Source organism: Populus euphratica, unplaced genomic scaffold (genome assembly GCF_000495115.2).
Source record: "Populus euphratica unplaced genomic scaffold, PopEup_1.0 scaffold16.1, whole genome shotgun sequence".
NCBI classification, from domain to species: domain Eukaryota; kingdom Viridiplantae; phylum Streptophyta; class Magnoliopsida; order Malpighiales; family Salicaceae; genus Populus; species Populus euphratica.
Window position 1 is genome coordinate 933,060 of NW_011499882.1, and position 12,989 is coordinate 946,048.

Here is a 12,989-nt window from a genome sequence, read left to right on the forward strand (position 1 = left end):
GTTCTTATTTATAATTTATACAATTAACCTACTTGTGGTTCGATCCCGGTCTTACCAGATTATTTATTACTTCGACACTCCTACTTAGGAGAAGACATCAATCTTTTAGTCGTGTTACATAATCAGTCTCTTACCCAGACTCTCGCAGGCCATTAATTTTCTAATAATCATAACACTATGCGGTGACTTTTGAACTTCATAATTATAAGTTTATAATTATACCCGAAATCCATTTCCAACACATTCTCTTAGGAGGCAAATGCTCGACGCCTCACACGTGCCCCACGACAATAATAATGGAGGTTCATGAAAATAAAGAATTTATTTTTCATATCTGTCTATACGAAAACCTCTTATCTTTATACCTATCTCATTTTTTTTTAATTGAAAAGAATTCTCAATTCTTTATTAATGACATACCTTGATTTTTTTTATTAAAAGTTACCTTAAAAAATTAAATATTTTGCATATATCAACCAAAATTAATTAAGTTAATATTAAAAAAATGCATAAATTATTTCAGATATATATTGAGAAATTATAAGTATATTAGATTAGTTATATGTATAAATTTGAAAATATCTTGTATGTTTTTATATCTAATGGGCTTTGATTTATTTTATTTACTTTGACCTTTATAATTAAATTAAAAAATTATTTTAATTTAAAATTTTAAAAATTTAAAATTATTAAATAAAATTTTATAATATAATTTATATTATTCTTTAAAACACTATTATTATTTATAAATTAAGAACTCCGTCATGTCTGCCACCTGCACCCCTAGATTTTCCCTGTAGCTATCTTTTCTAGTTCTACTCGATTAAACAAACAATAAAAATTAATTAAACATGGTCAAATTATACTTTCAATTTGGACCGAGCAATGACTCAGTCGATCAACATTAATGGGCTCTTGTGCTTTGTATTTAATTCCCATCATCGACATGTGTTGCTCTTAAGGTGCATGCTTCCTTTGAACAAGAATGTGATTTTATTAACATTCTTTACAGTTTGAATGGAATAAAAAAGTGGCTAAAAGGAAGAGATCAGGACATAAGATTTTATGCTTTTGAAATTTAAAAGATCCTGACGATCGAACACATTGCTTTTCTTTCAAAAGAAAGAAAATATTGTATAATATTACCCTAAATTAGTAGAAAGAAATAAATTCCGAGTTGACAATGAGATTGCTAATATTCTTTTCTCCTTTTATAAAGCAAAAGATTCAACTTTGAAGAAATGGAAGAATAATCACCAACTAACCATTGTTCTCGGATTAGCTTGATGTAATTAATTACAGCACATTAACTTACTTTATTTTTAAAATTGGTATGTTTCACTAATTTATGTGAAACTTTATAATCTTTTAATTTATTTATAGTGTACTTTCTTTATTGTTTTTTTTATGGAGTAGAACTAAGTTATTAAAACACGTAAATTTCATGCGTATTCTCATACATGTATGATTGATTGTATTTATTTTTTATATTTTTTTATTTGTCAATTAATTTAAAATTTTAAGGTTGTTTTGCTATAAAAGATGATCAAGCTTTTATATCCCATTTACCTAGAAATAAAAAATGAATAATTCTTTAAGATATTCCATATGTATTTCTCATTCTTTTTAACTACACAATATTAATTATTTAAATTAATAGCTTTTATTGAAAATAACATTCTTGCTCATCAAATTCCGAAGAAGACAACTTTGAATGGCTGCTTGGGAGAATAATACCAATTCTTCCATTGCACACAAGATGACTACCTTTTTTCTAACCGGATTTCCATGCCTTGAACGTTAGTGTGTTTGTGCGGGTTGAAATTCGAGTTCTTAAAAACTTTATTATTTTGCTGCTTTATATATATATAATAATCGATGGTATTATTAATATCGTACTAGCCAGTTGGAGGATGGCTACCATGAAAATACATAGTTTTTACATAAAGAGGTCATTACTGAGAGAAAATAAAATTAAAAGAAGAATGATAACAAAAAGAAAAAGCCTAAAATTTGCCACAAAACGCTGTACTAACAATCATCTCCATGTTTTTCCATTTATCCATCTATGAATGCAGTCCACACTTACTTGAAGATCATTTCCTGTGTTAAGTGAGATGTTCTTTACAATTCCGTAACTCTCGATGTCGTCGAATATCATTGAAAACTAAATTATTTTTTATTAATTAAACAGTCCAAGTAATACCATATGAGAATAATTTCCATGTTTTCCTCCCAAACTTTCCATTTATCATCATTGACCATTGCAACTGCAGCTCATCAAGTGTGATTGGAACACACCAGAAAAACCCCACCACGAAATAAATTTTGTTCATAATTTCCATGCAAATTGGCATTCTATCAATCTATGGTACTGGTGCAAGGATAACAGACGTCGGCTACATTAAAAAAAAACTCTTGAACAATGTCTATTTTGAATTGCCAACCATATAAAAATTCGAGTTTTTAAAAGAGCCGTAGAGACCCAAACATTGTACTTAAAAGAGTAGGATACACCAAACTCTATTCTATCAATTAAAATACAGCAAGATGTCACAATGAACTTCCCATCCCTGTAAGTATTCCTAACCTTCAAATCTGGTTTTGTTTGGTTTAGCTTTGCCTCCTGAAGAAACAAATCTAAAGACATTACCTACTCAGCTTCAAAAACTCATAAATCCCTCCGCTAGTGTAAGTTCCACACCCAGATGCCAATTACCCATGAACCCATTTCTGAAATTGGTGGTTGTTTGCTGCTTTGATTACACTGACATGCATTTATTTTTTTTCAAGATTGTTAAAAAATAATATAAATTATATTTTAAAATTTCATCTTATAATTTAAAATATTGAATTGAAATGATTTATTGATATGATATGAGAGTCTTGATAACCAAGCAATCACAAATTCAAATATCATCATTCTCATTTAATTGATAAAAATTAAGTATAAGTTAATGTATACTTATACAAATTTTAAATTTGAAAAACTTTCACCCGAAGATGTGTGTTAATTAAAAAATAATATAAATTATATCTTGAAATTTTATTTCACAGCTTAAGTTATTAGTTTGAAATGGTTCTTTGACAAAGATTAACTATTATTATCTTTTGTTATTTGACAAAGATTAACTATTATTATCTTTTTCTTTTTTTCATAATCAAATAATCATGTGGGTAACTTGATTAGATTAATTTTGTATACATTTGATTCTTTAATCTATTTCAAATATATATGATTTTCTATTCCTATAAAAAATAGAAGATCTCCATAAGAGATGTACAATGTATAATAATTTTATTTCTTATTCACAACTATTTCATTTATATTTGACATTTAATGCATAAATGAAACATATTTCTTATCTTAGATCATAATTCACATCATAAATAATCATTCTATAAAATAATTTTGTTTTATGAAAGAACTTAGGTCGATAGTATAAAAATTTAAACTCATTATAATTTCGCCAGCTCTCCATGAGCTTCGGTTTTATATCATTCTTACAAAACCTAACTTGCCCTTAAAACGAATGTTCAACATGTGCAATTTGCAACGTCAAAGTGATAAGAACAGTGTCACTAATTTTCTGTTCCAAAAGAGAAAATGTGATAGAGTCTGCATCTCTAAGAAATCCAAGCGGGGATAAACATGAGGTAAGCATCAATGCGATTCCCAGAGATCTCCAGTACTGGTTGATGGGAGACACGAGGCAGTGATGCTTGAGATCCTGACAAGTGTCAGTTTGGCCCAACAGGTAGTGGATCAAACGGTCATGAAACAAGATGTGGGGTCCGATTGTAAATGTTCCCATTCATGTGACAGCCTTGTTGGGTATGCTCGAGGCGGAATGGAAAACAAGTTATCCATACAGTGATTTGCACCTAAAAGAAGAAAGGTTCCTCGCTCGCTTTTCAATGGTGGATAGCGATGTAGTCCCATAATCAGAATATAATCCATGTAGATTACAACAATCATACACTGAATGGATAATGATGAATGATGCTATCCCGTGATCCTATAGTGTGTTTGTTGTTAGTAATTATTGGATTTTAGTTCATGTTGAAACATTATTATTGGATGTATATGCTAATTAATATACTAATACTATAGGAAGAATGCGTAGTTGAACTCATAGTTTAGAGTGCGAACGGTTCAATATGGTGTTTAATTTATTTTGGACAAAAAAGAGAGTTAATAATTCAAATTTGTTTCTTTTTGAAACCCTAACTATTTAGATCCAGCTAGCTTAAATGTTTGTGCTAATTTTGCGATGGGTCAATGTAACCAAAAAATTTAGGCCGTAAAGAATTATTGGTATTGTTATTAAATTTAGTTTGATGATTTAACTTCAAATATTTTTATTTAATTTTTTATTTATATTAAATTTTAAAATTAAACTATATAGAAATTACATCATTATAATCTAGTCAACTTATGAAATAAATGACAAATCATCCAACATAAAAGATAAAAGAAATTATAAGAATGAATTTGATAAAAATAAAAAATAAAAAAAAGTTCATATCCCGTTAATTATCTAGGTTAAATTTAAAATTAAATTATTTAAAAATTAATTTAACATGATTTTATTGATTTTATCAATTTAAAACTAAACTCACTTTAAAATTTAAAAAAAAAAAAAAAAAACTTCCCAGCCCGAACTCAATATCAACCCCAAAAAGATGCGAACTTTGGTGCCAAAATGAGAGAAGTCCTTCACATTCAAGGGGATCAATGTGGGAACAAAATTGGGCCAAGTTTTGGGAGGTGATCTGTGATGAACATGAGATTAATAATACAGGGAAATACAATTGAGATTCAGAACTTCATTTGGAGCAATGAAACAATGGTGGAAGATATATGCCAATCTGCTACAAGGTTTCTTGTACAATCCTAGTTTTTTATTTAATTCTTATCTCTCTCTTCTTTCACCTTGAAAAAGTAAGCTGATGTGAAATGAACAGGAGAGGTTTTTAGAGATAAAGTGAAAAAAGTATCTGTAATTTTCTTATGGCATTTTGTGGGACCCAAAATGACAAGTGGGCTCTTATTAAAAAAAAATAACTCTGAAAATCACATGGCATGACATTTTGTGGGACCCAAAATGACAAGTGGGCTGCTTTTGAACGGTCGGGAAAAATTAGGCTTTACAGTTTTTGCCCGAGAAGAGCAAGATTATCAGCAGAATTTGAGGGGGGGGGGGGGGGGGAACAGAGAAAGGGATAGCAGGAAGCAACTTGCATTGATGATCTGTGCTAGGAAATATAAAATTGGGTGGAAGCAACTTTGTTTGATGATAAGTTTGATGATAGAGATTTGCAATTATTTATTGCCAACATTATTGGGCATCATAGCAAGCCTTGGAGTATTCACTATCATATGGTCTTTTCTATACTCTTAAGTTAGTCAAATGGAGAGTGTCATTCGAAGAAGAAACAATGGTGAGAACATGCACTGCTGTATTAGAATTACAAACAGTTCATGATGGGATTTATGGGCAAAATCATGGAAAAAAACAGTTGTAACCTTGACATATCATATCTATTATGATCCTGTATTCATTTGTTTGATTGTTGCACGGAATTTACTATATAATGTTTGAGTAAACAGGACTGAACGTGACTCGATAGGATTACGATGGAAAAACTGCTTCTTGGTAGCATCTCTTTTGCACACGCTATCGAATTCATCAAGGTAATATTTGGTTATTATTTCAAAATAAAAATAATTGGGATTAAAAAGACATGTTTTCACTTTCTTTTCCTGTTTTGAAAAAATAAAAATTCATTTTAGAAACATATTCATTTTATATTTTTATTTCTGTTTTTGCTATCAAATGTGCTCCGTACCTTCCATCTAACCTCATAAATTAACATGTATCAAACACCTATCTAACTGAGACTTGAAAGAACTCTCCATCTCATACTTTTGATACAAGAACTATGGATTGGTTGAGGATCAGCTCTTCACAAGGACATCAGTCCATATCAAAATTAGATTATCCACAGTGAACTGAGTTGGCCTTTTGCTGAAAATTACATAAAAATGAGCTGACTCTGGGATTTATAGGAGACAAGTGAAGATCCAAACCTAATATGGACCAACTCTTGAAGAAATTGATCTAGAGATAGGTTAATTATTCATTTGATAGAAAATCCTTTCTACGGCTCTGATGCATCATAGCCTGAGGTAATTCATGAATAAGGTAATTGAACATAAATATAACACGTCTCCATGAAGGATTTGAAAGGGACTAGGTGATCAAATCCCTACACATAAACCAACCATTTTGTTCTTGACTTTGTTGGGAAGGACGGCAAACCTCAGTATCAAATCGGATACAAGTTATAGTCACTCGGGTGCTGCAGCCCTACTTGGATATTTGATGATTGCTGAACCGACTTTTGAGATGCTTGTAAATGTAATAATGATTGAATTAAAATAATATTTTTTTATTTGTTTAAATTTATTTTTTATATCAATATATAAAAACAATCTGAAATACTAAAACAATCTAAAAATATTAAAAATTAAACATCAAATCCATTCAAAAAAATTAAATTTATTCAAAGCAAATACAAAAATTTAAATTTTCTTAAAAACACAGTTTGGTTGAAAACACACTATTGGAAAGTAAAATCACCAGCAAAACGGCCGGCCGTCGACATCAAATCAAGCAATAGCAGATCTCTTCTCCCCTCCATTATTCTTATAATCCTATAATATATTGCATGCCACAACAAAACATATTAGATTGGGCTCATTCTGGCACTTCAAAGGCACCTTCAAGGCCTTGCTATAATGATGTTCAAGTGTGCGGCTGCAACATGGACAAACACACCATTCGATAATTCCCCGCCTATCGAGAGGTAGGATAATAAAAAGCCAAGCCACACACCATCCTCAGTTTTTCATGAAAGAATAGCGACCCCCTTCGCCGTCGTCGCACTCAGAATAACAGGAAGATTGCATTTGCACAAGGTGAAAAGGCATCCATGCAATCATACAACAGGAAACATCAAAGCAAATGAGCAATCGAGGTGACGAAAAAGTAACATGTTACATAAAGGTTTCTATTAAGTTCAAAACCAACAGAATCCACCTCAGTTTTTGCATAGAAATTGAAAGCACAAGACTACAAACTGGCACAAACTAGATCCCACATTACAAGATAGGGGCATAACTTGCAATCTAGCACTTGGTGATGGTTAGTTATGATGGAAAAGGTGAGGCATATATTGAGATTGTCAACCCAGCTCCGTCCAAATGACAAACCAATATAAGCCAATCGAGTTGGACTCATTCATCTGCTGTTGGTGATGGACTGCAACATTGGATCAGAATATTGGGTTACAAAGATGAATGAAACATGAAATTAAAACAAGTCATTAAGATAAAACACAGCATTAAGATACATACCTCTGGTATCTCTCATGCCTAGGGCTTTCAACTCTTCCAATTGCACTGTCCCTCCTGTCAGGATTGGAGCTTGGGTTGCTCCATTGACCATTTTCAGGGCTAGACCCATCTCTTTCAAAGGGACTATGGCTGGAGCCACGGCCTTTGTCTGGGTTAGACCTTTCTCTTCCATATGGACTACGGCTCGGGACACGACCATTTTCAGGGCTAAGCCTTTCTTCTCTTTGATAAGGACTGTCACTAGGGCCATTACCATTGAGAGGACTAGCCTTGTCCTTGCGGTGAGGACCACGGCTGGGGCCATGGCCATGGTCACTGCCAGCCCTCTCTCTCCTGGAAGGACTACGAGTTGAACCATGGCCATAGTCAGGGCTAGCCCTATCTCTCCTATAGGGGCTAGGGCTGCGGCGACATCTAGAATCTGGGCTAACCCTCTCTTTGCGATAAGGACTAGAGCCATGGCCATAATCAGTGCTTCCCCTTTCTCTTTGGTAAGGACTTGGAGAACGCCTCCTATCATGTCCTCGCCTGTCAGGTGACCTATCACGACTTCTATCAGGACTGTATCCATCCCTCCTTTCACCATCATCTCGAGCAGCATATTCCACTGAAATAACTCGATAAAGCAGCTTGCTGCATGACAAACAAAAGCATAAATCAACTAGTGAGCCACATCAAAACATGAAATCAGAAGGATCCACTTAAATCAAGCCCCAGATCTCTGGATTGTTAAAGTGTTTTTTAAACAGTAGGACAGGAAAATCATGATTGTACTACTGAGAAATGGCGAGCAGTTCACATTTTCCAAAACTAGGAAGAGCACCATTTACTGAAGAAACAGGGTAAGAGACATGTAAGAGGATAAAGGAAAATCAACCTCATGTTTGTTGCATCCAGTGCTTTAGTGGCATCCTCCTGTGCTTCATACTGAACAAATGCAAAATTTCTTCTTATCCTTACACTCACGATCCTCCCATATGGCTCAAAGTGCCTCTCCAAATCCTTAGTCCTAGTATGATGTGGATCAAAGTTGATAACAAATAAAGTCTTAGATGGCCTTGTGTTAGCAGATTTTCTTGATAAGCCACCGGACTGTCTAGCCCCACGTTCTTGCTACAAATTAGCAACAATTACAGCAAGTCAGCTCAAGAAAGATGCACCACTTGAGCACATTCATAACATAGACCATTCAACATGTTAATACCTTTGTCCATTCAACATGAAGTCTGCGACCCTTGCGACCAAATTCTACTCGATCAAGTCCTCGAATTGCATCCTCAGCATCTCTCTCATCTTCCATATAAATAAAAGCAAATCCTGTATACAAGTACAGCAAAAAGACACTCAGTAAAATGTATGATAGTCATGTTCACTATAAAAGGAACAAGAACCCTTCCCTGAAAGGATTCTTTGATAATCAGATGGTATTCTTGGTCAGCAACACACAAACCACCTATACCCTTGAATAAAATTTGGCAACCCACCTGAAATCTATAAACTAAGTGACCAGTAGAAATAGCAACAGACCTTGTGCGAGATGAACTAAATGATGTCAAGGAACTAGAATCCAAATGTGGATGTCTCATGGTGGGTCAATGAAAATAGAGAGCCTTCTCCATCTATTCTGCTGCCTCTGCCGTGAGGTCGACAATGTTTCAATATTGAAACATGTCTGGGATTGAAGGCTTGGCAAAATTCATGAGAAATGAAAGGCAATAGTGTCTCAGAAAAATTGGCATGGTTCTGCCATTGCGGATGAGAGTAATTCTTCCTGAAAACAAGAAGATGCTTGTCACAGTAAAGGAACAGAATTCTGAACAGCCATCCATAAGCCAGGAAGAGTACATATTTCCCAAGACAATCCTGCGCCAAAGAAAATGTTGAGTATGGGGGTCTATGCTTCAAAAAAATATTTGTCTTTTTTCATTAATAAATCCTGAACCCCCACTAGAACTCAACAAAGGATCATAAATGCCGCTGAGTCACAGCTGCTGAATGTCCCAATCAAGCTGTTGCGCTACTGGTATGAAGGAAAAGGGCCACTTATAAGAATGGGAGTCTGGTCCCACTGGCTCAGCTGGTTGCTGACAGACTTTCCAAATAATTCCAGAACAATGTATGCATAATTTTTAAATGATGTTTTCCACATCCAGTTGGAAAGCATTAAACATTACTATCTTATTAACTTAAAAATTAAATATGCTTTGTCTACAAAGATAAAAATCAAATAGTCCCAAGATAAAATTAAAACCTCTGGCAGATGGATGTCAACCATCTCTTGCCCTACCATTCAAGTTAAACATTTAAGAAATGGTTTAGTACATCTTCACTCACAACAAAAAACAACAGCAGTAACAAGAATTAACTCAACTAGCACCATGTCTACCCCTACCACTTGTCAATCTGCACTCACAATGTGCTTTTTTTCCATTCGAGTGGAATAAAATTGAATGCTACATCAACCAATACTATCACAACATCTATCAATTATATTATTAAGTTTTTTTTTCATATTATATATATATAAACCTTCTCAATAATTCACCCAAGAATTCATTGTTCATTATTGAACTTTGGTACAAAAGGGAAAAACCTTTTCTTCATTGAAATCATCTCAAAAACTCTCTTCATATAACACAAAAAACTCCAAACCTTCACAATTACTGCATTTATCAATTTTACTATCTACATGAAAGGCTGTTAAATAATCAGCCACATAACAGAACTTTTCGAGTAGGAAAACAAAAGCTACAACAAAAGCCAATGGAAGCAACTTTACACAGACTTAATTAGTGAGGATGGAACATAAACTTACCAGCTTTCATATCCACCCGCTCAACTCTCCCATATCGTTTGAATAGCCGTTCCAGCTCAGTCTGTCTTGCATCATACTCAAAGTTCCCACAAAAGATAGACCTCATTCTGCTTGACCACACACATTCTAATAAATGAGATAAAAAGAAAAGGAAAAGGAAAGGAAAGAAAAACATACAGCAGCGCAAGCTTTGCTATGTTAAACAAAATATTACACGTTTAACATCAGTATCTTCCAATGGGTTCTTACAAAAACCTTGAATAATTCAAGTTATAATCTCTAAGTTTACATCTTTAAGTCTTGATCTCATTATTTTGTAAAATAATCATGCCGCTGAATCAACTATGGCCTGTGGGTTTTCATTATTTTACCCATAAAGCCTTTTCATTTATATTTTTTTTGCAAGTTACACATTTTTAACGAGTTTCAGAAGCTATTTCAGGCTCGAATAGGGTTCTTCAAGAAACCCTAAAAAAAAGTACCCAATTTTTTTAATGAACAACCATCAACAACAGAACATTTAAGAAATCCGAATCAGTTCCATAAAATGAAACCTTAATTAGCAGATCTACAAAAAAATGGCAACCAGATCTAAAAAAAAAAGATCAAATCTTTAGCTTAGTTTGTAAGAAATCAAGCATCTTCGCGGGCTGTCTAAGGAACCAAAGAAAATTAATTGATTGATTTGATTCTGATTACCTGTTCAAAGCGGCGATTTAGTTGGGTTGCAGCTTTGATTGAAAACCTAATTTGAAAGAGTCAACAAAACAACTGCGTTTTGGTCTGTAAAAGGAGAATTTTACTCTTTTGAGTTTTGACGATTACAACTTGGGAGATGTGATAAATAGGAGGTGGAAGATCTAGTGAGTTTTGTTTTAAAAAAAGTCCCTATTGTTTTTGGAAATTTCGAAACAGTCCCTAAAAGTTTAAACAAGAACAAGGAATAATTAAAAGTAAAGGAAACCCCAAGAAGATCTATAGTTTTTTTTTTTTTTTTGTGGTTTTTGAAAGCTGCATGTGCGATTACATATTATTGGAGGTTATCAAATTAATTGAAATAGTTATATAAATTAATCTGAAATTAATCTAATTAATCAGTTTTATAAGTTTATTGAATAATTTTATTAAACAAATTAATTAATTGGGTCATTTCAGTTTCGATTTCAGATTTTACAAACCAAAAAAAAAAAAACTGATTTAAATCAAATTAAAACAATCAAATTGAACCAAATTAATAATTATAAATTAAATGCTCATTAAATCAAAACCTATTAAAAATAGCTTATTTGAAGGTTTATTAATTTAAATTAGATTTATTTAGTTTTAACAAATATAAAACCAAACCAATCTAACTATTTTAGTTATTTCATTCAGTTCTATTTGGTTCAAAAACCATTTGATTCAAAGTGATGCTCACTCTTATATATTATATATATAAAACCAACTCGGTATTTGCATCTAATGGATCAATATGGAACCACCACCATATATATATATATCATGATGTTGATAATTGTTATTTAAAAATGTGTTAGTCATATGGATCATATGATTTTAAAATAGAATCCTACACTAATACAATATTTCACATGTATTATGGAATTTTTTGTCTTCATTTTTTTTCATATGTTTACATAATTCAACGTAGGAAGTCAAATTTAAGGTTTTTTTTTGTTGGAAATGATAAAAACTAAGTTATGATGGATTAAATGGTAATTTAAAATCTAATATAAAAACAAGTTGAGTCAAATTTTGTGAAATATAAAAAAAATATCTAGATGATGATAGTATTTTAAAGGAACAAGAAAAATTAGATATTTGAATCATTAATTTGAATAAATTCAATAAACTAGGTTAATTTAATAATAAAATTATAAAAAAAAGCCAACAAAAAAAATAGTGACTAATATAAAAAATAAATGATTGTCAATATTCTAAAAAAGACACCTTTTAGATATTTTTAAAATATTCTAACGATCTTATTTGATAATAAAGCAAAAATAACCTTATAATAAGATAAAAAATTCCAAAGCTTAATTAATAGTAAATCAAATATTGAATGATGAATTGAAAAAAAAAATTTTAAAAAAGGATAAAAAACTTAACTCGAGTCAACATATCAAATTTATGGTCTAGTTATGTGGTCGGAATAACTCATATAAAAAAAGTTGAATAAACCAGAGTTAACTCGACTAATATGCGACTCAGATATGAGATTGAAATAATCCTATAAAAAGATAAAGCAACAGAAATCACAAAGCTGAAGACCCAATAACTTAATATCGATGGATAAAAATGAAAAAAAAATCAATTTGAAAAAAATAAAACTTAAAAAACAAAATCAAATCAGGTTAATTTTCAAAACCTATAACCCGATCATGAGACCAATTTATTACCTCAACCTATAGGAAGGCAAACCCAAAAAAATAATGAAGCAAAGTTCATAATTATCCAAAAAAATTTAAAAAATAAATAAAAATTAAAATAATAAAGATCAAATCTGGTATAAAAATTAAATAAAATAAAGGAATAAGTGATGAAATTCAAAATAAAATAAATCAAGAAAATAAAAAAAAAATCAAATTTGGTATAAAAATAAACAAAATAAAACATAAATGGATAAAATTAAAAAATAAAATGTTAAAAAATAAAAATATAATATAATATATAAAAATAAATAAAGAAGGATGAAATTGAAAAATAATTCTAATTTTATAAATTACTTTAAATAAAACAAATAATGATAAAAAA

At 31.6% G+C, this 12,989-nt stretch overlaps 1 protein-coding gene across 4 annotated transcripts; it reads right to left on the reverse strand.

Annotated features, from left to right (window-relative positions):
- Nucleotides 1–7,024: 7,024 nt before the first annotated feature.
- On the reverse strand, nt 7,025–11,067 carry LOC105129605 (serine/arginine-rich splicing factor RS40). 4 transcript variants are annotated; one of them, XM_011031728.1, is made up of 6 exons: nt 10,938–11,067; nt 10,239–10,345; nt 8,628–8,740; nt 8,301–8,536; nt 7,424–8,056; nt 7,025–7,328 (listed from the first exon to the last, which is right to left on the reverse strand). In XM_011031728.1, the coding sequence occupies exons 2-6, from the start codon at nt 10,342–10,344 to the stop codon at nt 7,304–7,306; spliced, it is 1,113 nt and encodes a 370-aa protein (XP_011030030.1). In that variant the 5' UTR covers nt 10,345; nt 10,938–11,067; the 3' UTR covers nt 7,025–7,303. The 4 variants fall into 4 exon arrangements, with proteins under 4 accessions (XP_011030030.1, XP_011030033.1, XP_011030032.1 ...); XM_011031731.1 differs by lacking the exon at nt 10,938–11,067 and adding an exon at nt 8,951–9,286 and having other exon boundaries at nt 10,239–10,330; XM_011031730.1 differs by lacking the exons at nt 10,239–10,345; nt 10,938–11,067 and adding an exon at nt 8,951–10,225.
- Between the last annotated feature and the right edge of the window lie 1,922 nt (nt 11,068–12,989).